This window comes from Calypte anna, chromosome 5 (genome assembly GCF_003957555.1).
Source record: "Calypte anna isolate BGI_N300 chromosome 5, bCalAnn1_v1.p, whole genome shotgun sequence".
In the NCBI taxonomy this organism is placed as follows: Eukaryota; Metazoa; Chordata; class Aves; order Apodiformes; family Trochilidae; genus Calypte; species Calypte anna.
This window is the reverse complement of record NC_044250.1, coordinates 8,813,425-8,840,893: the sequence shown is the minus strand read 5'-3', so window position 1 is coordinate 8,840,893 and position 27,469 is coordinate 8,813,425. Positions and strand designations below refer to the sequence as shown.

Genomic DNA, 27,469 nt, shown 5'->3' with positions numbered 1-27,469 from the left:
AGCTAAGGCGGGATGAGGTGCCCGGGCTGGGCCGGGGCGGCGCGCCCTGGGTAGCTCCCTCCCACGCCGGCCAGGGGGCATGTGACAGCGTTACTCCTGTCCTGAAGCCTCCGAAGGGGAAGGGACAGCCGCGGCGAGAGGGTGAAAGGCCTCTCTCGAATCCTCCGGTTCCCATCGAGGCCGCGGCCCCACGGGGAAGGTGCCGCCCCTGCCTCCGCCACTCCCATCGCCTCAGGTGCAGCCGCGGGACGAGCGCCGTCGGCCGATCCCCCGCGCGGGAGCCGCCTCACAGAGGTACGAACAGGGCGCGCGCCGCTCCTCGTCCCGCCCCGTCTGCGCGACCGTTAACGGCCCCCCGCGCGCTCGCCCCTCGCTCCAGGGCTGGGCGGGGCTGTGTTGTCCCCCCCCACCGCGCCAGACCCGCGGGCCGGGAGGGGGGGGTCGCTCCTGCATCCTCCTGCGGCTCGGAACCGCACCCCATGCCCAACGCCCCCCCCTTCTGCGCCCTCCTTCCGCCCGCCCCGGCCCCACCTGCCGCGGAACCGCCCCGGGTCGCGATGCTGCTGCCCAGGAGGCAGCTGGCCGCCCCGGTGGGGTCAGGAGCGAGGCAAGCGCGCTCCTCCGCCCGGGGGCTGCGGCGGCCTTAAAGGGCCAGGGAAGGGGCGGCGCGGCACTGCGGTACCGCGGTACCGGGGCGGCCGACAGGCCGGCGTGTGAATGCGGCACAGGGGAGCGGCGGCATCTGGCGGGAGCAGCTCCTCCCTCCCGCCATCGCCGCCTCCTCCTTCCCCTCCGCCAGCGGCTTCTGACAGACTCTTTCCAGCCGGCGGGAGCGCCGGTGGCGGGGCCCAACCCAGCCCCAGCATGGCTTTCCCCGGGGCGCTAGGTAAGTCCCGTGGCAGGCGGCAGCGCTGTGCCGGGCTGGGCTGGCCCGGAGAGGTGGTGACCTTGGCCGCCGCCCCGGCGGGGACGGACCCTGGGCCACCGTGTCCGGGGCTCCTGCGGCGGGGCCCGGCCCTGCCCCACCTGCTTGCGGCGGCAGGATGCGGCTCCCCCCGCGATCGTCTGTGGGGGTGTGCAGGCGGCGGCCGTTGTTTTACCGGCGTGTGGTCATGATATATTCAAGCCCGTTAAATTTCTGCTCAATAATTGCTTTTAAAATAAGCATTGCATCATTTTTATGCAGTATGTTCCAAAAGAAATAGCTTTCTTTTTTCCCACAACGATGCAAAAGTAAAGGGGAACCAAAGTAGCCTTTCTGTGAGAGAAATATTTAGGAAAGGAGCATTTGCTGGTTGCTGGGTGGCATTCATACATCCCCCCCATTCCATTAAGATCTCCAGTTGTTGCTCTCCCAGTCACTCATCTTGGGTGAAAGATATGACTTGTATGGAAGGATACCAGATACAAGATTCTCATCCTTCTTTCACTTTGGGACGGCACAGATTGCATGAGTATTGCATGACGTGCCTTTCAGTTATTTTAGGTTTATAAAACTCATTTTTGTGACATTAGCTAGCAGTGATGTGGGAGCACCTACTTATCAAAGTGTTTTGTGCCTTAGTTTCTCATTTGCTTGACTGGAGGCCATGATACCAGGTTCTGGAAGAGAGAAAAAAACTCAGGTCTTAGTAGAGAATCATACATTCTGACTCTTCACTATCTTATAGCAATGATTTAAAATAACATATCTGTTTCTGATGACAATTCTTTAAGAAAAAAGTTAATTAATAGTGGGAAAGTACTCAGACAGTGTTAAACATAAATGGATTTTTTTCCTGTCCTAGCCAGCAGTACTGAAAATATTTTAATTGCTGATTTAGCAGCTGAAGAACCATGATTTCGTCACATTTTACTATTATTACTAGCAATCCTACCATAGTCGAGTAACTGTATAGACTGTTCTTGCCTGGCTGAAGTGTGGTCCAAAAGACCCCTGTTGCTGGCAACTGTTTGGGTGACAGTTACTGTTGCAGACAACTGTGTTCACTGGGGTCAGTGGGAAGACTCATGACTTCATTGACATCTGAAACTGAGAAACCAAATCTAAGTCTGGATGCTTCTAAGACATTGTAGTGCATTGTAATAGAACCATTTGGTTAAATATGTATGTATTTTAGTGCTTGTTATGTAGTTATATGTGATTTTTATGAAGACTTAATTGCAAAATTATATACTCTCCAGGCAGAAAAATTGCACAGTCAGATCCACAGTTCTTTAAAAGTGCTCTTTTTCTACTGGGTTCTGAATTGGTTCTTGCAAAATAAGAACACAAAATAATGTGATCACTAAATTGCCATGTTATAGTCCAATGTATCTCTCATCACCCTTCCATACTGATTTGCTTTTAAAATAAAAGCAAGTGTTCTCAAAACAACTGTGTAAACAGGTGAACATTAATTAGAATCTTTTAGGCTGAAAACAACAGGGTCATGTATCAAATGGATCACATATCAACATGTGAAACTTGCAGCATGCCTACAGAAATACTGTAATGGGGGCCCCGATAAGTTATTCCTGGAGTGATTAAAAACTGCCTAGCTGACTTTCAGCATACTTTGTTATTTAAATGAACACCATGTCTAAAATATATTTGCATTTCTGTAACCAAAAAGGATTCAGAAATGCCAGTTTTGGACCCAGACTCCACATTCTGGCGGTGCTTTGATCCATTTGTTGTGACATATTTATTACTATTTTTAACTTGTGCAATAAGAATTTAATCTTATTTATTACAAACTCCATCACACTGAAGGCATTCAAAAAGCTTTATAGTACATAATAAATAATGCTGGCCAGTAGCTTACAAACACTGTATATTTTTTTACCCTCCAGAATGCTACCAGATATGCCAAAATTAATATTGTGGGTTATATGATAGTGAAATATAAATAAAGCCCTGAAACTACAGAGGAAACACTAAAGATAGTATTTTCAGTAGTGATGCTACAACAAAATGGAAACATTTTGTGATGAAAGGTTACTTAAAAACATTTAAATGCCAAGTAGAAATTGAAGTCCATATCCTATCTGCTTCCCACATTCAATTCAAAAAGGGATAACTACTGGAAGCAAATGAAAAAAAGTCACTCATTACACTGTACTTGCTCCTGCTGTGTAACCATTGTACTTCACAGCAGCTCCATGACTTTATTTGTGGAAAGGGTGGGGTGAAGTAGAAACATGCAACCTTCTTTTCTAACTTGCTTGTGGCTCTAATGTTGAAGTCACTGAGCAGGAAAGAAGGCAGGCAACTGAATGAATGTGTTTTCCAAGTTCAGTGCAGGTACACACAACTAAGTATACATTATATGGCAAATCCTAATAGTCTGATTATCCAAGGGGGATTTACTGGCAAATCTGTATGTATATCTGTTAGGCATCTTCATGAGTATACCAAGAAGCTCCTAATTCACAAACTGGCATGGCTCCACAAGTAAAGATGCTCAGTGGATACCGTGGTTCTTGTGTACTGCATAGTAGGTCAAATTCTGCTTAGCTGTTCCACTTTATTCTGCTTTTGCTCTAAGCTTTTAATTTTAGGTAGGCATACCATGAAAAAAAAACCCCAAACATTAGTCTTTTGAATATCTTTATTCTTCTTATAGTTATAACTTTGTCAAATGTCTACCTTATTAGCTGAGATGCCCAGACAGTTTCCAAAGCTGAACATCTCTGAGGTTGACGAGCATGTGCGACTTCTGGCAGAGAAGGTATTTGCTAAAGTTCTCCGAGAAGAAGACAGCAAAGATGCCCTGTCGCTATTCACTGTGCCTGAAGACTGCCCTATTGGGCAGAAGGAGGCCAAGGAGAGGGAACTGCAGAAGGAACTGGCAGAACAACAGTCTGTGGAAACAGCTAAAAGGTTTGTTCAACAGTTGCTTTCTTAGTGGAAAGTAGTTTTTAAATGAGTTTGACTTAATATTGAAATACCTGGCAAATAACATTTTGCTTCTTACTACTTCAGGAGAAAGGTCAACAGCAGGTACCAAGGGCACCTGTGATGTCCTTCCATGCTGTGTAGAAGGTGTGGGGATGGGCCCTAGGGAGCTTGGTTTGGTGAGGTTGTCTCAGCTGCATTTCCAGCAATAGCGTAGGTATCATTTATGCAAGTTTAATAAACAGTATAGCTGGGTAGAAGTGAGCATAACCCTAGAACTTTAATGTAAAAGGAATAAGGAAAAGAAAAATTGTCCCTGGCTTTATTCTAGTTTCATTCAGAAAAACAGCAAATTCAAAAAACAGCAAACAGAGAAAATGGCAGTGGTATGATGCTTCTTACACTGTGTAAAAATAGATGAAAGCAAAGATTTGGAATTCAACTTCAAGGGAGAAGGTGAAAAGTGGTATTGGCATAATGAGGTTATTTTTAGGTTTCCTTAACTCTAAGAGATAAAATCTAACTACTATAAGCAATAAAAAGACACATATTGAGTTTTCTCAGGGGGGAAAAAAAGTACAGTCCACCTTTGGTTTATCCTTGAATCTAATGAAGCCAAACCTGATTTAGTTTGATTTTACTTCAAGAGATGCAGCCCTATCCTGATGCCAGGCTGTTCCACTATCTTAACTTCAGTGGACTGGCTAGACTATTTCATGTGAGCTCAAGAGCAGTCTGACACCAAATAGCTTGGATGTGTATAGACTCTTCAAAAAGAAGGCAAACAGAGAAGCCTCTAAAAACTAAACACATGTACCCAGTTAGCTGCAGACAATCAGCTGGACAACACTTGTCTTCATGTTTCTGGAACTGAAGTGAGAAAAGTCAGTTTAGCTACATTAAGGTATGACTAATTTATACTGTGGCTTATTTTGTGCTTTACACCATGAATCTGTAGGAAGAAAAGTTTCAAGATGATTCGATCCCAATCTTTGTCATTACAAATTCCGCCTCAGGAGTGGAAAGCACCATCATCCAATCCTGCTCGGTCTCCTGCAACACCAGTTCTGCCAAGCTCTTTTCTGCCAGTCCAAGTGCCGTATGATGTACCAGAGTTTCAGAGAGTTTCAATCAGTGGGGACTACTGTGCAGGGGTAAGAAACCATCTCTTTTTTCCTTTCTGCTTCTAGGGGAAAAAACGAATCCCAAGCCACAAGGAACTAATGTATATAAAGTGTGGGATACCATTGTGTTATGTCTCTCTGAAACAAACTGTATATTGGTTTGTGAACTCATTGATTTGTAAGACAGTTAAAATAAAGATTAGGCAGTTTTATACTTTTTATCATAAAAAATAAATCTAATAGATAAAAACATAACAAGGCAGTTAAATAAATGGTTAATGTATGGTAGGAGAAAAAGATCTGTTTGTGTGTTTTGTGTGCTGTACTTGGGCTGTTTCTCTCACTGGCTTCTTGAGACCTTGGATATGCTCTTAATGATCAAACCACATACATTTAGATTTCTGGAAACTGGGTCTTCTTGTTACTGGTGTGGATTCAGCTTGTATCTAAAGCTGATGTTTTATTTTTGTCAGTATTTATACATGCTTTCCTTTCAGGTTACAGTTGATGATTATGAACAAGCTGCCAAGAGTCTGGTGAAAGCTCTTCTCATTCGAGAAAAGTATTCGCGTCTTGCCTACCATCGCTTTCCCAGAACAACCTCTCAGTATTTGTGTAGCATGCGGAATGAAAAATGGAAGGTTGAAGATGAAGTGTATCCAGGTGAATTTCCGTGTTCTTTTTAAAATATAGAATTAAACCCATGTACTGCTGTAGTAAAGGTAACTGTTGTGATCTCTTCTGTGTGTCTCTGCCTCTCTCGAATGTGCTGGAGAGTAACTGATCCTGTGTCTAATCTGAAACTTTGAAGCTGTCAAGAGCTAAAAACATACCAGACATTCATTGATTGCTCTTTTTTGTTTGGCTGGTTGTTTTGGATTTTTTTGGTTTTTTTATAGTAAATGATGATGGTAAGTAGTACGCTCGTGTTCCTGCAGGAAAAAGATAAACTGATTGATATAGTTTAAAATGAAAATTAATTCCTGCTGATGTTGGTGTACTGAAATAAAAGGGATTATGAGCTCATCTTGCATTATGAATTAAATCACAATACAGACATGCTGGTTAGTGAACCTTGAGTCAGTAATTTCACAGGCATGGTGCACTTCTCAGGTCAAGACTGGAAGCTGTGTATAGTCATTTGGGCATTCTGCCTGGATTAATAAACTGTGTTCTCTGAACAAGTCTTATTAGGTTGAACATATTCCCCACTACATGTGTCACAGATTATATTTGTCTCTTAGCTGGGTTGTGTCTTGAAAGCTTTCCTTGTGCATTAAGCATGCCACTGTAGATGTGTCTATATTTTTGGCAATGTATTCTTCGCCATAAAGTGACATTTCAACTCAATTACTCTCTATCTCAGTGGCTGGAAGAGGGTGAATGAACATGTTTTCAAGCCTCTATTATATACAGACTGTAAAGAGAACAGTATACTGAATATCCAAGACAAGAAGGATATTTTGGAACAGCTGTCAGGGAGATATTTGCAAGCTATCATTAATTCTAATAACTTTTAGAGTTATGATTTTAAATTTATGATATAAACCATAGAATCTCAGTACACAATGTCCTTATTACCACAAGTTTGAACTGGATAGTTATTGAAATAGAGATAGTTAGAGATAAGAATGGTATCAGTTTATAGCATACATATTCAGGTGCTCTAGGTGAATAAAAGGAGTAGTTACTTTCTATCTTGGCTTAACTGAAAAGAAGAAATCTCAGTGACAAGACTCTGTCCAAAACTGTAGTTCAATTGACATAAATGTATTTGGGATGCTTATTTATGACAGTTGCATTAGTAAGATACCTTAAAAGAAGCTATGAACATTCACCAGTATGAGTTATAATGTCTGAATGTTCACATAAGCATTTATTCCAGATAATCTTCTGATTATCAGAAGAATATATTTGTAATTTTGTAAAGGAATTGCAAAACTGTACTGAACAAATACCATCTGTTTTTCTGGTACTTCATTTCAGTCATGATCAGAAGGCCAAGGGAGTTGTGTTGACTTCTGTGCCAACCATTCCTGGCTTCTGTGCTTTCCATTCAAAAGCAATTAAAAATAAGGAGTTTTATTAAAAAACAAACAACAAAAACCCCACCCAGTCAAAACAACAAAACAAAAAAAACCACCCCCACAGACCTCCAAAGCCTACAATCAACCACTACCTTGGGCAGAGAAACTCAGTCAGATTATTTCCTGCTCTACCATGGTTGAAGTGTATTCACTAAATGGTTTGGAGAAAGAGGATCCAGTCCTAGAATGTATGCATCAGCCTAGCTTGCTAGGTTGTGGGAAGGACAGAGATGAAGAAGTAAGGCACAGCCTGTTCTTTTCTGGTTTCATTATGAGAACAGCTGCATTACTGTGTGTTTAAATACAAACTTCTAAAATTACTATAGAGAGTTAGAAGGTGAAAAGAAAATAATGAAGATGGGTATAAAGTCAACAACTGCTTTACTGTTCAAAAATCTCAACTATACTTTCAACCATTCTAATTTAAATACTTTTGGAAGCTTGTGTCATCACACGTTAATGAAGAATAGTATTAAATCTGTTTGTGCAATTGGTTCAGAGAACTCTAATATTGTATAATATTTGAATTAAGGTAGGCACTAGGCTTAGAAAGGGACTGCAGTTAAAGCCTGTGTTGTAACAACAGGTCATTTATAAATACTGAAAACATGAGTTGAATGAAATGAAGCATTAAAGAAGTAGAAAGTTTTTTCTTGTAATTTCTTTGCTTTTTGTTTATTTCTTTTAAACGTATTGTAAATTTATTTCCAGATTTCCATTCACCCCCAGAAGAAAATGAAGATCCTTACAATCTTGATGATGCTCCAGATAATTTGGATTATGTTATCAAGATAAAAGGTGGTGTTCCATTTGTCTATGATAACAAAGAAATGATGGAACACAACGAGCCTCGGAGTCTGCCATATCCTGACCTGGAGACCTATACGCTTGACCTGAGTCACGTTCTTGCTCTAATTGCAGATGGTCCAACGTATGTTTCTCTTTCTTCTCTGCCCCTGCAGGCTGCTGGTTACCTATAGTGTAATACTTCTCACTTTTTAATATTTAATTCCTCAGTGCACTCATTCTACAGTAGTGTTTTTTTCCCCTTCTCCAAGCATTAATGCATCACACAAAGACTTGGATAAAAAACAGCAACATACAGATATATTTAACTTCTTTACATAGTTTCTTTGCATCAACTATGGCAAAATGAGAACCAGTTAACAGAAAAGGAAGAAATTGGCTAAATATTTACAGTCAAGTACAATCTGACCTAAACTTCTTGAGGCATGGGAACTGAAACTTGAACCTCATCTTTCTTATTTTGATCTGGCCTATGCTGCATTTGAGGTTTTTAAACAGTTGTCCAGAGTTCCTTCAAGTCAGCTCTGCTCTTGCTGCATGAAGAGAAACCCTGCATATATAGGGTCTGATTTGTTTCAGATGTGAATTAACTGCTCATGCGGCACAACTGATCTACTTACACAATTGAAAGATCTGAGTTTCTCAGAATGATCAAACTCCAGGGAAATATCTGAAAACTAGTAATAGAACAACTCTAGTACAGTCATACTCATGACAAAACAATCTGTCTGTCCAACATGCAATGGAAGTTCTGAAGTTTACTTCCCAGCTTAGAACTGGAAACATTGAGGTTTCTCATTGCTTCAGCACCAGGATCCACACTAGAATGGAACAAAGCAGGAACCTGGACTGTTTTTCTGAGCTATATGCCCTGCCTGATGGAGAGATTATAATATACAATGTGACAAGGTGCTCACAGCTGGTGCATTATTTCCCAAGTCTTGTATCTGACATCTGCAGCATCATCTGTCTGCGTTGTGCATTGATAGTGAATGGCCTGAACAGAACTGTCCCATTTCCTAAGCACTTTTCCAAGAGCAAAAGCCTGTGTTACCACCAGCATGATCAGTGCTTCTGGTCATAATCACCTCGGTCTAGTGGGAGGTGTCCCAGCTCATGCAGGGGAGTTGGAACTAGATTATCTTTAAGGTCCCTTCTAACCCAAATGACTCTATGATCTGTTCCTTTCACTTCTTCAGATTAAGGTTTTGCATGTTGATTCACACTCCCTGATAATACACATAAACCCAAAGGAAAAAGTCTTTGTAGTAATCCGATCGTGGAAGTTCTATGCTATTGTGCCCTTCTTTGCAGTGAGTGCTCTCCTGACATTTAGGTCTATCACACATGGGGCCCCTTGGGCATCAGGAACCCACTGTTCTTTAACCTTTGCTGTTCTTAAACTGGTGGAATCTAACCCCTACTCCTCAGTCATTTGAATAGTAGTATAATCCAACAGACACTTCCTCCAGTCAGGAAAGAGGTCTTGATCAGTATCAGATACAGCCAGACTCTGTTTAAATAGGACTTTCAAATCCATTAAGGGATTGGTGTTCCATTGAGGAGAGATTGTCAACAATAAAGCAGAAAAAAAAAGAAGGCTATTACATTAGTAGAGCTGCAAAGTATTGTAGATTCAATAAGAACTGACAGATGGTAAAAAGACATGTCATTGAATAAAAATAGAATGAGAAACATAACAAGATGACAGTGAAGACAGGAGTAAGCAAGCAGGAACAAAAAAGCATGTTTTTTTCCAAGAAGAGCACAAGAAATTATTTTTTAAAGTATTTCTACACAATATGTGTTTGTGAGGCATAAAAAATGAAGTTCTGTTTGATTCAGTCTTTATATTTGCATGAAAAAGCAAAAAATAAACTTCAGGAAATTAAAAAAAAAACATAGTGAGTAAGTCTGGATTAGGTTGTTTCTGTTACATATGATCTGCTCTACTGGAGGTATAGTTTCAGAGTAGCAGCAATTGACATCACATTTTAGTATGGGTTTTATGCTCTCTCTGGTTATAATTACTAAAAGAACTGCAGATGTAACAATACTTGGACAACTTAAAGGAGATAATACAGTTGAGTTCAGCTTGAGGTTTCACTAATAACTTTGGTCTGAAATCATGTCAGATACTAACTTGTATATATGCTTGTATATCCTACTTAACCAGAAGACTGGATTTGTCTTGGTCTCAATTTTTTTAAAAAAAGTTTTTACTCTGAAAACTTCCAAGTTCTTTCTGAACCTGAAAAAATTTTAAGTTACAATTAATTTTTGTTTTTTCCTTTACAGAAAAACGTATTGTCATCGGAGGCTTAACTTTTTAGAATCTAAATTTAGTTTACATGAGATGTTAAATGAAATGTCAGAATTTAAAGAACTCAAGAGTAATCCCCATCGAGACTTCTATAATGTGAGAAAGGTAAGTGTGAAAAGGGCTAATTAGAGGCATGACTGGTTTTGGTAGGAGTTCCAGTGATTCTTCTTTTCTTGAGTGAAGTGTGAGTGTATGTATGAAATGGTGTGCACGTGTCACTCAACTGAATTACATTGTTTTAAGAATATTAAAATTTTTCTGTATGGGAACACTCCAGCATAAATTAATCTAGGTAGGTTAAATAGATTATGCTAAGTTTATCTGTTTAATTACTCAAATCAAAGGGGCCTAATTCTATGTAGATTGCTTTAAAAAAGTGAAAGAGAGTTAATCAATTGAAGCTCACCTGGTTTATGAATAAAAATAGCCACATGGAGGTTTGATTCATTTTAATTAAATCACATGAAGACAATCAATTGCATTTTCCTACTTTCATCTAGGTAAGTCATACTAGACAGCAGTAGGAACAGCTGTATGGGTTTTAAATAAAAATGTCACTTCATATTGAAAATATGTTTTTAAACACATGTCAAAATAAAAAAAGGCTTCCCATGGAAACTGAACTGAGGGTTTACACTGCCATTAGTATTTGGCAAAAAATGTCTGTGAAATATTAAATAAAAAGATCATTGAGTTGTTAGCAGTCCCTGATATAATTAGGAGACAGGAAAGGGGAATCAAGGAGCTTGATTTAATTTTCTGGCATATTCATACTGAAGGGAGATACATTCTTTTCAAAGCATGGAAGCAACAGTGTTCTGCTGCTCCATTTGCTTCCTCTTCCGGAAGTCAAGAGCAAGTTACTGCAGAATGAATGCTTCAGTTTGATAGGGAAGATTCTTCACAAAGCAGAAGCTGGCTCGTGTTTAACCACTTCAGGTCTGTTTTGCATTGTTTCTATAGGCAGCTGGAAGAGGTTGTCCTTTATAACTTTAGGGTTTAGGTCAATATTTTAATCCTTCTCATTATGTTTTGATTTGCTAATACATCAAAAAGTCTTTTTGATTTTCCCTGTAGTGTCCAGTGTGCTGGCTACTGAGTGTTTGCTACTGTTGTGGTAATAAACTGTCAAATACAAAATCTGCTAATCAAAAGTGATGAATGCACCCCTCTCTATCACAAGGCTAGAAGCAGATAAGTTGTTAGGTAAATTCTAAGGAATTTCACATTTTATCTGTTAAGCATGTGTATGGGAGGGATCTATTAGCTAATTCATTCAAGAAGGACGTAAGTGGTAGAGTCAGCTCCTAAACTGACAGTTTTCCCACTTACTTCTGGGCAACTTAATCCATGCCACACTCAGCTGAAACACTTTGCTAGCGACAGAGATGTTAATAATAAAACACACGGTGACTGAGAGGTGCAAAGGACAAAGGTAGGAATCAGGTAACTGCCTAGACAAAAGCTTGATTACTGAGAACTTAACAGGACTGTACTTGTCAAGTTCAGCTTTTGATTTTAAGGAAAATGTTTCATGTCTCTGGCCATATCTTAATTATTTTTAAATTATCTACTATTAAGTAATCCCACCAACAAATGGATTCCTGTTGTTCAAAAGCACAAAATGTGCATCACTTCCCCTCTGGCAATACCCACATTCAAGAGAACAAGAACAAGCTTGTTCTTCTCTGTCAGAGACCACTCCTAATGCTAGTTACTGCTTTAAAAATTCTTGATGCACTGAATATATCTTGCTTAAAGTAGTATTTTTATGAAACACTCTCCATGGAAAGTAAATGGCACAAGCATTATTTACTGGCATGACAATCAAAAGTTACTGTTGTGTGTGTGGGGTTCCCGTCCCCCCATTTTTTATCCTGGTTCATGTAGTTCTTCAGTGAAGTAAATCTCAAAATAAATATTGCCCTTATATCTTATATATTGGACTTAACCAGAATGCAACCAAAGGTAGTTTCTTCACTGATTAAGCTGGAACTGGAAAATTGCTCCTGAGGGGCTTTGCCCAGGGATTGTTTCAACCACCAGGAGAACTGCTGTGCTACCCTAGGGCAGAGTATTTGTGTCTGTTGCCTCTCATGCCTATTTTAGAGCTTCAAGGGAGGAATCAAGCTCATTGTAGAAACCTGTTGCATGTTATCTGAAAACCTGATGCAGTATGAATATATTGGTGAGCAGGGAATTTAGCAGTGGGAAGTTGAATGATTTTTCTTCAATCCAGCATGGAGGTAAAGGCTGCAGAAAATTTGGTGTAGAAGTTCATGAAGCTCGTAGAAGTATTTATGGCTTAAAGTGCATGTGTTGAAAGAATAGGTAGTTTGCATCTGTGGATGCTACTAATCTATGTATTGGAAAAGTTCAATGTCATTAAAAGGGATGCCCTTGGCATTTGTTTTGCTGAATTTATCACTTGTCACTCTGAATCTAGAACATATGCCTAATGCAACACTTCATTTCTGATACGCTCAGATAAGCATCTGTAAAGTAGACCTGAGATGGATTTTTTGTGGAGGTCTGAGACAGTGGGAGGAAAGAGGAGCAATGCAGGAAGATGAGTTGGTCATTGTGTTTTTTTCTTTTAATTGAAGATTAATTTGACCTTGAGTATAAGTTGACCAAACCTCATAGTTTGTAGGATTTTACTGGTCCAGAAAGTTCATAGTAAACAGCATTTACTTCTAAAACAGAAGATTACTAACCTGAGTATGCATAATATAGTGCGCTAGGGTTTAAATGTCTATACAAACACCTGGAGGAGTGTAATAATATGTTAAGTGCAGCTGTTTTTACTATTTTAGACACAGCACTGCTTACTGTGCATTAGTAATGTACTTCCTGTTGTGTACTTTGGGACAGTAGTATGTTTATTGAGTGTAAGAGTTTAAAGAGTGCAGCATATTTGAACTAGGGAGTGATTAACAATTAAATGTTAATGTTTAAGATTCACTTTATATCCTGGTCTGTAGTCAAGCTATTAACATTCCCATGGAGACAGATTTACCCTTAAAAGGCTCCAAGAATGTCTGTATGTATAAACTGCAAATTAAATAACTACCTTTAATTTAATAAGGAATATATCATTGTTTCATGGGTAAAACAAAAGGATACTAAAGGATCAAAGTGTCCTTCAATGAAGTAATAGGAAACTATTAATTGGGGGATACTTTATTTATAGTTTTGCTTGAGTAATTAACCGAAATAAAAATCTTGGGGTTTTTAAACATTTTGACTTGCTTAGACACAAATTACTTTGTTACTTTAGAAGAATACTTTCATACTTCAGTATTTTTATGTTTAGAATAGTATTTTAAAGAGCTGACATAGCTACTTTGCTAATTTATGTTTGTAGATTATGAGCAAGAATAACCTTCTTCTGATTTCAGGTTGATACTCATATCCATGCTGCTGCTTGCATGAACCAGAAACACTTGTTGCGGTTTATTAAGCACACATATCAAACGGAGCCTGATAGGATTGTTGCAGAGAAAAAAGGCAAGAAGATGACTTTAAAGCAAGTCTTTGAAAGCCTTCACATGGACCCTTATGACCTCACTGTAGATTCTTTAGATGTTCATGCAGTAAGTCTATTAAAATGACGAAATAAAAGAGGAATACTGTTTCCTCAGGTGAAAGTCTGGTTTCTCTAGCTGTTAGATGATAAAGTATTTAAGAGTATGAACTCATGCATTACTTCGCGTGTTCGAAGTAAGTTAGCACAGGCTTTTTCTTTTCTGTGTGTTTTATTGCAAGGCGATTTAACTTATAAACTGTTACTTGTACTTAAAACCATAGTTACTTGGCATTTTTTACTCATCCAGGGTCGTCAAACGTTTCATCGATTTGACAAATTCAATTCCAAATACAATCCAGTTGGTGCCAGTGAACTGAGGGATTTGTATTTGAAAACTGAGAACTATATTGGTGGTGAATATTTTGCTCGTATGGTCAAGGTAAATGTTTCAAGCTTTTCAAGCTGTAGAGAAAGGTCTGTAAAAGATTTGTGATGTCATAATTGTTTCTTGCGCTAATACACTGGTTAAGTGATTCCAACTATTGGGCTTGCTCTAGCAATTTGCTTCAAATTCTTTTCTTACAACAAAAAATTAGTGTTTATCAACTAGATGTCAACTCTTCTTAGATGTATAGAAGTGCTTGTCTAAAAAGAAGTCTTAAAATTGCTAGATACCACAGAATCTGAGTCAGATTCTTTATTGGTCTGCATATTTTATGTAGTAGTTCAGTCCAGTTTAAATAGTATAATTTTGATTTACTGATTTTAAACGTGTTACAAACGTGTTAGTAATTACCCCCTAGGAATATTCTCCTGCCAAATCTAGCTGTTACAGTTATTTATACTGAAATTATATCAGATACTTTGCTAGTAGAATATTTAGATACCTAAAATAAAATAATGGATTAACAGACAAGAGATTCCCTTTATCTTTAAAGAGTGACAAGACAGTTATATCTGGTCTGAGGAAAATACAATGGTAAATATAGTACTAGCTGTAAATTATCTTCAGTGTCCATGTTAAAGCAAATATTTTTATTACTTAATAGGAAGTAGCCCGTGAACTAGAAGAAAGTAAGTACCAGTACACAGAACCCCGCTTATCCATTTACGGACGGTCTCCAGATGAATGGGTGAACTTGGCAAAATGGTTCATTAAACATAAAGTTTATTCCCCTAATATGCGCTGGATAATTCAGGTCCCAAGAATCTAGTAAGTAATCAGTTCTCACTAATAGTATTAATCGTACCACTATTTTGTTATAATTTCTGGTATTTTTAAGATGGTTTATGAGGTGTTCTGTAGTTCTTTTTATAAGCAACAGCCTGGGAAATTTATTCTTGACCATTGCTGCAGCTTTGTTGACAGTCCGGGGAGGAAAGGCAGGAGATGGGATTTAAAATTAGTCTTTATGAGACTATTTAAAACTGCTGTGAATTATTTGTAAGTCTGAAGATACTACTAAAACCAAAAATTCCTACTGGCTGAAATTCAGCTGTATTCAAAGGCAAGTTAATATATAATTTAGTAATGAAAATAAATGAACTCCACAGATGAGTAGAAAATGCTCTATAAAACTTATAATCAAATTCCTTTAACATCTGTGTCTTAATGACAATGAACATGGAAATGCAACCCAGATTGCTTGTTTGAAAGCTTAAATCAGTATTGGTTTTTCTTAGTTTTTAAGCATCCTTTGGGACTTTAAAGTTGTTTTTAATACTGTATGTTCTTGTACAATCTCCCATGATAATTTTGTCAGCTTTAATAGTTGACCTTCATGTTTTGAAATGCACAGTTCACATATGAGTAGAGAAAGAGCTGTCATGGTCACATATATTTCCCAGAGTGTCTCATTAGGGAGAAAGTTTCCTTTAATTTATTACGTACCAATTTCTCACAGAGTCAATGCTTTCATTAAGTCATTCACTTAATGTCACACTGCAGTATTGTTCTTTTCTGAAAGGCTCAGTAAAGCAGAACATTCTACTTTCATTTAGAACAGTTACAACCTTGGGAAGCAGAGGTAATTCCTTATCTCCCTGGTTAATGCCTGGATTGCTGTAATGGAAAGGGTCACTGTTCTTGACACATCTATCCCTGCATACTGCCTCTATTTTTGGAGCACTTGGGAGTTTCAGCAGAGCCTGGATGAAGCAGAGTGCCAGGCAATGTAGGAAACAGAGCACAGAGACAATCCCTGCCCTGACATAAACTTTGAATTTCTGAATCCTGGTAGAACTGAAGCTGTGGAACACATACAAATGATAGAAAATATGAAAGTGGAGGAAAAATAATAAGCTAATAAAAGAATGGTCACAACTGTGTATATTTTTCCCCTTCAGTGACATATTTAGGTCAAAAAATATTCTGCCTAGTTTTGGGAAAATGTTGGAGAACATCTTTGTGCCTTTGTTTGAAGCAACAATCAATCCCAAAGATCACAAAGAATTACACCTTTTCCTCAAATATGTAAGTATGTTTGGATTTTCTGTCTCACACAAAAGATCTTTTGCTGCTCATAAATTTTGTTTGCGCTTATCTGTTGCCAGACACTAAAAAAGCTCCCTCCTACATGGATTACTTTTATTATTGTTTTAAAGTTCTGACATACTATTTAACAAAAGCCTGGGTAAGGTCCTGTTGTCAAATAGTTCCCATTTATTTCCTCTGCAGCAACTCAAAGGCTATTTATTTGTCCTCTCAGTAATCCTCTCTATAAAGAATGACCAAAAACTTTTGCATGCCCTTCTGCAGAGGGAACATTGTAATCCAGGATGTGTACTTTGAGCCTGCCTCTGGGACTGGCCTCCAAAAAGAAGCTAACTGAAAGGAAGCATTGTGTATATCCTCGTGTATCTCAGGAGAGTAGTGGGGATGTAGCTGCTGGGATGTGATTAAAAGACGCATTTCTGGTCATGCCCCAGATTGGAACTCAGGTTTCTTGGGAGCCTCTGGCCTTCAGATGCTTTTCAAATAATAAAGCAGTTGTGTTTAAAGGATTACAAGCCTGTGCCCTCCACAGGAGTCTGAAGGTTTTTGTGCACCTGAGCCTCCTATTTTTCTCCTTTGAGAAAATATATTACTCGTGCTGTCTGCTTGCCATGGTTGCAGGGCAGAGCAGTAGCACTACTAGCATAAGCAGGGGAATGAAGGAAGACTACAATTTTTGTACAAGCAAGCCGTGAAGCAAAAGTAAGAAGCACTGAAGTTTGCTCCTTGAAAAGTGATTTTTGTGAATCTTTTCTCCTCCCAGGTGACTGGCTTTGACAGTGTTGATGATGAATCCAAACATAGTGGCCATATGTTCTCTGACAAGAGCCTTAACCCTGACCTCTGGACCAGTGAGAAGAATCCCCCATATAGCTATTATTTGTATTACATGTATGTGAATATCATGTTGCTAAACAACCTTAGGAGGTAAGTAGTAATTTTTCTCTTTTACAAGCTTCCAGAAAAAAAAATAATAAACAATCTAAGCCAGCATTTAGATCAGGTATCTTTTGAAGTGAAAGTTATCTTGAATTATTTTAGAGTCTAAGAGTAGTATATGACAATGTTAACTGCAAAATTAATTCAAATTAAATATTCAGGTATTATAAAGGCATCAGATTAATATCTTGGATTGACATTTATGTATATTTTTGTTTGGTTAATTCCTTACACCTGAATATATCAAACAAAAGAAGAAACTCCACAAAATTGATGTGTTCACCCCTGCTTGGATATACAACAGATTTCCAAATCCATAGTAACTCTTAGTAGCTTGCTATTTAAGAGATATTTAATAGGTAATTTAAGAGATATAAAGTTCTGTTGTGAAATACTGGTTTAAGCAAGACTGTTGTTATCAAAGACAGACAAAGGAGGGTGTAATTATAAAGTGCACAAGTAGCCAATTCACTTTAGCAGGCTTGTTAATTCATTCAGTTTTACTACTTTTGAGACTGATGTCTAGGAAGTAATGCAAGGGAGTTATGATACTGAAAGTGAGATCATGGTTGTAAAAGCAGATTTTGGCACACGGCTCAGTAAAGCCCGAAATTCAACTTGAGATTTTGTCCCTGACTCACTGAGTGACCTGCACAACTGACTCAAAGTGAGGTCATCCATTGATAGTATGGTGTCACCACTTACTTTGCAAGGATTCAGTTAACAGTTGTATATAAAACTTTTGGGAGTTTCTTATAGGAAGTTCACAGATCTGTCACTTCAACAGCTCTTATCTAAGTTAATATTTAAAATATTATTTCTTCTGTCCCAATGCTGTTCAAGCACTTCTTTTCCTACCATCGTATATAAGCAAAACTCATAATAAAAAAAATCCATGTCAAGCTACCTTGTACCTGCAGAAACCAGGCCTAGTTGTTAGTTTTATAACAGAAAGGACACAGTACAGCGGATATCTAGGGCATCCCTTTCTTCTGACTTTCTTAACATTCTCTGCAGTCTACTTTTCCAAAGAGAGATTCTGTCATAACTTCTGCATTTCTTTTTTAGCTCAAAACGATTTTTCAACTACTGTTTTTTAAAATCTCCCTAGATAATAATTAAACATTCTTTACAGCTAGGTTAGATAATGACAGATCATCAGTGAGTCAGTAAAACTGTTGATGTTAAACATACCGAGTATTTGAGGCACCACAGCCAGTCCATTACAAGACTGTTTTACAATTCTGGTAGTATTAGTGAAGTCACATCCATTTTCTGGACAAACTTTACTGAGCATCCATCTTAACAACTGCCTTGAACTCTAGTAGTCCTTGTTGAAATTCATAGTTTTGAACATCTCTAGATACTTATGGGAGGGACAGTTTTCTGCACTGAGTAATGGGGTCCACTATAACCTAAAATCCAGCATTATTTTTAATATAGATGATTGTAGTGAAATAGTTCTAGAAATTACAGTGTGAAGTCTAGTGTAATAACTAACACACCCAGATCACCTCTGTGCTGCTGAGGCTGTGGTGTTATACTATGCTTAACCTAGCGAGGTGGGAGGTTGTCATTAGGTAGTGGTAGCCAACTCTTGGCAATGTAGTTCCAATTCTTTCATAATTTTGAATCCAGGAATTGTGTAGCCACAGGTTGTATCAGTTCATTTAACTTCTCATCTGTCAGTTCCCTCAACAAAAATCAGTTCAGTAACTGTTGACCCAGTAGCTAAACAATTGCTAAATGAGATGTAACTGGGGAAGGAAAGAAGAAAGAAGACACAAGTAGGTCAGGTAGTGGAAAAGGCTTGGGTAGAGGGACCTACCCCTTCTGACAAAAGCTCTAAGTAGGCCTGATCAGATGTCACGTCAGACTCTATAAGAATGTGTAACTTTTTTTTTCCTTTACATTCCAATGTTAATGATAATTATTTGTAAGATACATGAAGATCAGTGCATTTTTTGTTAGTGGAACTTGCTTTTAATCTCCTCAGGGAAAGAGGCATGTGTACTTTTCTGTTTCGACCTCACTGTGGAGAAGCTGGGTCTATCACACATCTTGTATCAGCCTTTCTGACAGCAGACAATATTTCTCATGGATTGCTCTTGAAAAAGGTATTGCTTATCTGCTTAGACATCAGTTACTGGTTCAAACAGCAGTCACCAAATTGACTAGGCTGGGTAGCCCAAATTAATTTCCTTAGCAAGGCTCAAGTAATTCTTCACTTTGAACAAAAATAAATAACCTCAGCTGAACTTCCAGTATCTAATTTGAGCTACAAAAATATAGCTCTTCCAAAGTGAATATTTTAAAGCAGTGTCTTTACAGAGAAAATCAACCAATAAGGTATGTCGAGAACTTGGTGGCACCTGGTTTTGGTTACTACAAGCAGAGCTAAAATTACACAGAAAAAACTGCTCCGACTTGGTTTAATTGCCAGAAGAATTTAAGGATAGCTGTAGTTTCTTCTGTGTAGGGACAAAGGTAATTTTCCCTGAATGGCATCTCTGCACTTTAGAGTTCATTTAGAAGTTTGTTAAGATTTTGATGATTAATATCTAAAGTAACAGGGATCACTTGATCAAGAAATTTCAAATAGCTGAATAACACAGCTTGATCACTGTGACAGGACAAACACTTTCACTCCTGGCATATCAGCTAATAAAAACATAATAAACAGTAATAAAAACCATCGTACAACTCTTACCCAAGCCCCTGTTTTGTAATGAAAATAATTGGTCAGTGGGTGGCAGACTTGTACTGAGTTTCTTGCGATTTTTTTGGAAAGAGTTCTCTTTTAAGTTGGATTTTCTGGTTAATGCTGGAAAATTATCCCTGTATTTTTCAACATATCCATTAAATGTGGATTCTGTTTTGTTTCACAGAGTCCTGTCCTCCAGTATCTTTATTACCTTGCACAAATACCCATTGCTATGTCTCCACTTAGCAACAACAGTCTATTCCTGGAGTACTCAAAAAATCCACTAAGAGAATTTCTACATAAAGGACTTCATGTCTCTCTCTCCACAGATGATCCTATGCAGTTTCATTACACAAAGGTAAGAATTGCAGAAAGCACTTGTCTTTGAATCACAAATGTATCACATAGGCCAGAATGACCTGAAAGCTATTTTATATAATTGCTTAGGATATAAAGTTTCATGTCTTTCAGTCACTTCATTCATTATTCTCCTCATTCTCCGTCTACTACTCACTGTTAGGTTGCAGTGGGAAATGTCTGATTTCCTAATTATGTTTCTTTTGTACTCTTGCCTCTCTCCAGTGTTGGCTGTTGAAGTATAGAATGAAGGATGAGGCTGAAGGGAGGTTTGAGCCTTCATAAACAATCCTCTAGAGTGCCAGGAAAGTCCAGTTTCCTTACTAATAAATCTGGGGAAGTACATTTCAAAAACACAATTTGGAATTTCTGAAGATGATGTATGAGCTGTTTGCTCAGCGAACTGAAACTGATTCCTGCCCTTGGGTGGCTTGGCAGGACAGAAATGCCTGGTCACTGGTTTTGATGACCCGTTTTTGTGCACTGTGATTTGCACTGAGCTGAGTCATGCTGTGCCTTGGAGTGGCCTGCACATTGCTCAGTTGTCTGTGTTCTGTGGACAAGCTGAGATCTGGTGTGCTTCACACCCAGGCTTTCTTCTGGCCCATGACGTGTCTCTATTAGGAAAAACACAGAGCTTCTGTGGGGCTTTCTGCATGGATGTAACAGCACCAGCCAAGTCACGCAGATCCTCAGCTGTGACAGCCCAGACTCCTTGTGTGGAAGGTCAGAAGTGAGAAATTGCCCTGCAGTCTGTCTGTGGACATGTTCATTAAGATTTATAACTAGGTCCTCCAAGGTGTTTATACACCCTGGGATCTCATTTCAAATTGCTGAATGAATACCTCTAAGGATCTGGACTGCAGGCTGCAATTTCTTAGACTAAGATAACTGGATACCCAGTGCCTATCAATAATTCAAGTCGCCCTTGGGAAGTCTGAAATAAAGAATTCTGTTCATTAGTAGTTACGATGTTAAAGTCTTAAACCTCCAATTTTTCACAGCTATCCAAAGAGCATGTATAAATTCCTTAATTAGTAACGATACCAATCCCTATTACATCTTATTTACATATGATTCAATATTAAACCTATTTTGGTGATACAGGAAGCTCTCATGGAAGAATATGCTATTGCAGCCCAGGTGTGGAAACTAAGTACGTGTGACTTGTGTGAAATAGCAAGAAACAGTGTACTACAGAGTGGATTGTCAGATAAGGTAATTATGGCTGAAAAAAACAAAAATCTATTTTGGGAATATAATCTATTCTGGGAATATAATCTATTCTGGGAACATTAGGGCAAGCAGGAACTTTTGAAAAGTCAGTAGTCTGATAAATGAACAGCAAGTGCTTATGTGATGTATTTGTGCATACCCCTATTGTCTTCTCCAGAAATATTAACAAACTATCTTCTATGCAGTCTTACATGAAAAAAAAACAACCTGTTAGCATTATATTTTTCCTCATTATTTTTGTTTTGGAATTCCCAAAACATGCAGAGAGACCAGGTTCCTGCTTATACTTAGTTCTGCCTCTCAAACTTTTATTTGGGTGATATCCCTTTGCCAGTGATTTTATACATAACCAGCATTGAGTAAAACTAAACTGCACATATTAAGCAAGACATGTTTACATTTTTTACAGAAAATATTCTGGTTTAGAGAGAGACATTACATTAAATCCCATTTCCTGTAAGTGCATGGCTTTCTCTAGGATTTATTTTAGAGCATCCTCTATGTCACTTTGAAATGTTCCTCTCAAGGATCTGGTGTGTGAAGAGGTTTTACAGGTATATCCTGTTTCTTCCAGTATTCTCTAGTGACTGATTTTCCTACTTTTGCCACTTGTTTTAACTAAGAAAAGAAACTTCAGCCTCTTTTTGACCCATCACATGCAAGTTGTAGTAATGAAGACTGAACAATAACACAAAGGGTTTTAGCAAGCCAGGCTGAGTGTACTGCTGAGTAATTACATATATGAACTTTGGCCTTAAAATCTCCAAAATTGGCCAGCTGGCTGAAGCTGCTCTTTTCACTTGCACTGGAATAATTCAACCATTACTCAGTTACACAATAAATCAGAACAGCTGAACTTACTTTTTCCTTTTACATTTAATCCCATTGACAGGAAAAACAGAAATTCTTAGGGGTGAATTACTGTAAAGAAGGGCCTGAGGGAAATGACATTCGAAAGACAAATGTTGCACAGATTCGGATGGCCTTCAGGTATGAGACACTGTGCAATGAACTCAGTTTCCTCTCTGATGCTATGAGAACAGAAGAGATTTCTACACTGTCGAAGTAGCTACAAAGAAACCAGAACATTTCAATTCCTAAGCAAGATAAGCGGCTCATTAACACTGAATCATCTGTCCTTGATGCTACCAAGATATAACTGAACAGTAAAGGGTAAAACATAGTATCTATGGAAGGTAAACAGCATTTGCAGTTACCTTTTACTGAGTTGCTCTCCTTGCAAAAATTTCAGTTTCTACAAACATTAGGCTTGATCAAGTTGCTGTTAAAAGTAAATGCAAACTCAGAATCATGTAATATTTGTTTCATACTGTCTTAAATGTGCACTCCATCATAGCTTGGAAAATAAAGAATATTCAGTAGTGCATCTGTGATATGCACCATAGGATTCTGCAGATGCTGACAGTGTACATGCACCTGTTTTTGTCCTGCTAGTCTCAGCAGCAATCATGGCATTTAGCACTTACAAGCTTATCCCTTTATTCATTAGCAAATTGTAAAGAATGCATAATTTTAAGGCTACCCTTTCTTTCTGGAAGGTGTTCTGACAGTTTTTATCCTGATGTTTCAACAATTATGCAGGAAGACAAGAAAAAAAAATTCCATTACTCTTAGTTAATGGCTAATTAAAATAACTTCCTGTTGTCAGGTAGGATGTCTGTGAAGAACAGCAGATAAATGCTTTTTAATCTAGTAACTAGAAAACATGGTGTCAAAATCATCACTATTGTATATTGTAATAATGTCTAATTATCTCATAAAAACTTTGCCTTGAAAGTTGAGAACACTTTTTTATTGCTTTGTAATGGGAATATGTGGATATGCCAGTTCAAATTACTTGGAAATTTGTGCAGATAATTTTGGTTGCATGTAAAGAGAATTTTTTTACTTGAACAAAGGAAGTGTTCTTACAAATCAGTGGTAGAAACTCCAGACCTGGGTTCTGGTCCTACTTCTGACATCTTTTTACACCTTGGTGTTAGTTTGTATTTTAGTCAATCAGAGTTGAATGATGAGTCAAGTTGTCTATTTATACAGAAATCAGCCCACTTGAAATACGTCATTTTCAGTCTTGTTATATTAAACTTTTTATTTCTGATGCAGTGGCTAGGAAAGTACAGCTACTGGAATATTTATCATTGTCAATTTTTTTTCCAATTTGGTCATCATTCTTATGACACATTCAGAATGTATTAGAGGTAATAATAACATGATAGCATGTTATTACATGTTATGTTGTTATATCCTGTAGAAGCTGCATGTAGTTTCACACCAAAAAAGATTCAAGGTTAGAGGCAGCAGAAGATGTTGATGTCTGAGTCCAACACAGCACTGCCTAATTTGAAGGCTTCTAGTCCCTAAGGTAGGATCTTGAGCCTACAGTTACAGACCTAGGCAACTAATGTAATACAGAGAGGTCAGGCAACTTAGAAAAGTAATTCCACATTAATGCATAGAAAGCACGTAAGGAATACTAGCCAACCAAGCCTCACTGGACCTAAAATCCTGCATGTTACCCTACATCAGATATCTTGTGCCAGTTGTATTTCTTAGGCCAGGCCCTTCTCCTGGGGCTTGGGCACTTAGATCCTTTCAAGAGCTGATCCGGTCTCACTTCCTCCTGTAAATACAGCCAGAAGTAGCAGAGGCAACATCACCAGTACCAAGCAATTAATTTATGGCATAAATGTGTATGTGCATTGCAGAAATGGCACCAAAATAAGGGAAAGAGAAATCCCGTCACCTATCTCAGAGAGGTACAGAAAGATGAAACCTGAAGGCCCCAAGGAAGCAGACTGGGTATAAGGCTGCTCAGAGACGGAGACCAGGGCACATGAGCAGAGTTCTAGCCATCCAGTCACCATGAGAGTGAGACAGTCACATGCAGGGAGCTGCAGTGAGTGCAGATGTTCTTCCTCTAAAATATGCTGCGGGCAAGCAAACGTTTTGGTGGGAAACTTGTCTGGCTCTTCAGTGACCTAGCCTAATGTCTGCAGTGTTCAACTGGTGCCAGATTTTGTATTCCTTGTGCAGCTAAAAGCTGTGTGAAACTGTGCTATGCTGCTCAGCTGTATGATAATAAAATTGTCCAGACTTCTTAGTCAGCACCTATTGGCCTCAATGTTAGAAACTTTAGTGGCTCATATAATGCATTATAAGGACTGGCGAGTGTAATTTCCTTATGATGAAGTCTGAAAACAGTTGTTCAAGCATTTCAGCTGCATAAAATGCAGATGTCTTTTCATTAGTACAATTTACTAATAAATATTTACCAACATAACATTATTTACCTGTGAAAAGCATCTGTGTCCAGGTTAATAAGCAACATACTTGGTTTGAAGAAATTAAGTTATAAGTATTTTCATCTGATAAACGTTGTTTTACTTGAATTGTTTCACCTGACAATTGCTATTAGTGCTGCCTATATTGTCACTTAAATTTCTTACTTAGTTTTCTTAATATTACACCAAATTTGTGTATGTTTAATAACTTTCCAGATTTCCATACCTCAAACACATCAAGTTCTAGTGTCTGTAGAGCTTACTAAAAAAGCCAAAAAAACTATCCAAAACTGCATTTGGATATTCAGTTAATAGACAGTAATCAAGATTTTGGCAATAATAACAATACAAAAGTGGCCATGACCACAAGTTCTTCTTTCTGTGCTTCCTTGTGTGCTGCTTTTAAGGATAAATTCAGCTAATAGTGTTATACTTAGGGAAACAAACCAACAATAATAGCTTCCACTACTACCTCTCTTTTGGTCATCTTTTAGTTAGGCAGAAGTTAGATATTTCAAGTTCTTTGGGGTTTTTTTTAACAAAATTGCACTATTGTTCTAATGTATGTCTGTACAAAATATCCTTGCATCTTAGGGTGTGTATATAACAAAAGGCAGATCCAGTGTTCAGGTGTTAGTGAGATGTGAATAACTGTTGCACACATTCGCTCAAATGCAAGCCAGGGCAGCAGCCAGTCCCCTCCTGCCTGTCTGACAGCGTCCAGATCAGAAGGAGCTACACCACAGCTTGTGCTTTATTCAAAAAGGACATCAAAGGGGACCAGAACAACATCAGTGTAGGTGGTGATTGGGGTGGGTGTTGTTTCAGCATGGGAGTGTTCTGTTTTTCTCATAATTTCATTTGTATTATGGTTCAAACATTACTAAAGACTTCCTTAAAGAGAATTTTATACTTTCAGCTAACATGGTTAAATATGGTTGTTTACAACACACCTATCTGAACAAATTTTAGTGATGCTCCTTCATTCTGTTATGTTACTTTTGAAAACTTAAGGCGTTTGCTCTGCCACTGGATAATACTATTTTTGTTCCTCATCCCAGAGCTACCTTATCTTATCGTTTCATTTTTCTTTGCTTGTGGCTAAAGCTTTCTGTTCTCTTTGCCTAGTTAAAATGTCAGTCTCAAAAAGGGGAAGGGATATCGGTAAAATGGCTTTTTCTTTCTGTGCCTGGGTTAAATATTTATCTTTTGCCTCTTGTGGAAGCATTAAACATTACACTAATAAATTATAAAAAAAAATATAGTTAGGGTTTCTCTGTGTGTATACTTCAGAACTAAAACCCTATGCACTTAAACTGTTAGCAGTACAGAAAACTAAGCCAAAATTAGGGACTACCATAGCATGAAAACTGAAACCAGTAGAAACAGAGGAGATAATAACCAATACGTATGAGAAGGGACTAAAAGCTTAAGCTTAACTGACTTAAAGGAACACTATGTTAATGGAAACATTGGTTTGTGCCAATGGCAACTGGCATTAAGTCCTGAAGTGAAGCTGCACTGCAGGGCTGCACCCACTTAGTGCCCTAGTTCCCTGCTCATCTGAACTGGACATCACAGTAAGGCATGAAGCACCTTTTTCTTAGCCTGGAGACTTATCTTAATAGTAAACAGAGTCTCAAACACCTGAACTTGGGAGCAGAAAAGCAGTTCTGACACAACTGAAATACTTTAAGCAGTACACAGAACAACTTTATATGACAAAAAGAACACAAGCAAGAAGCCAACAAGTCACAAACTGAACTTACTATCAACACAGACATTCTGCTACATCTGTCAAGATGAGTTTTGCAGAAAAAAGTTTAGCACAAATTGCTATGTTCACTAGAAAATATAAAGCCTTAATAATAAAGTAATAAGGACTTTTTGAAATAGATTAAAATGCATATCTCTGTACACAAAGCAGCACTCATGAAGCAGAAAAGCAGAGACTCATCTGGAACTGAAGAATGTGTATTACTCCCTCATACCTCTCAAAGTCCTAAATATCAAAGTTAAACAGCATAAAGAAGAGTACATATAATAGTAAGACACCAACAGTGCTAATTCTTTAATCATTAACTGTGACTAACAGACACTGTCTCACATAAAGAGTATATTTTGCATGGTCTAACAGTTTTTTGGAAAAACATTATCATGGAAGCATAGACTGCTGCATCAAAACCCTACCTTATTACATGTGCAATCGAAGTGCAGGTTTCTGAAAAAGCCTAATTCACAAAAACACCTTGTCTTTTTCAATAGCATGCTGAACCATAGAAGAGTGCTTGTTTAGTTACCTGATAGCATTCCTTGTTCCACCAGACTTAGACTGAGTTTCAAAGTTTCATCCAAGTTCATAAAACTGACCTTTTTTTTTTTTCTAAAACTCAGGCTTACAAAACCCATGTCCACTGTTTAGTATTTCCAACTAAACATAGGTTAGTGAGGTAAGCAATAGGTAAGAAATAATTTGCCAACACACTGACAGCTCAGATACAAAAGTATAATGTGTTGTTAGATCCCTCACAGACACAGCATTCATTGGAACATCACTATTTGGAGATCTTACACTGCAGTTACTGCAGGAGAAGACTGTCCCATTTAGGTTAATTTCAGCTACACGCCGCAACAGGGAAAGAACGTTCAGTCGTTAGAGTACATTGCCATATGATAAATTCTAGGCC

At 38.3% G+C, this 27,469-nt stretch overlaps 1 protein-coding gene across 2 annotated transcripts; it reads left to right on the top strand.

Moving 5' to 3' along the window:
* Positions 1-26,031, top strand: AMPD3 (adenosine monophosphate deaminase 3). 2 transcript variants are annotated; one of them, XM_030450950.1, is made up of 15 exons: positions 1-294; positions 3,640-3,865; positions 4,839-5,034; positions 5,502-5,667; positions 7,803-8,022; positions 10,197-10,326; positions 13,623-13,817; positions 14,058-14,189; positions 14,800-14,963; positions 16,097-16,223; positions 17,008-17,171; positions 19,180-19,300; positions 20,072-20,245; positions 21,352-21,462; positions 22,373-25,990. In XM_030450950.1, exons 2-15 carry the CDS (start codon positions 3,645-3,647, stop codon positions 22,547-22,549), a joined length of 2,298 nt encoding a protein of 765 aa, XP_030306810.1. In that variant the 5' UTR covers positions 1-294; positions 3,640-3,644; the 3' UTR covers positions 22,550-25,990. The 2 variants fall into 2 exon arrangements, with proteins under 2 accessions (XP_030306810.1, XP_030306809.1); XM_030450949.1 differs by lacking the exon at positions 1-294 and adding an exon at positions 381-886 and having other exon boundaries at positions 22,373-26,031.
* Positions 26,032-27,469: the final 1,438 nt, after the last annotated feature.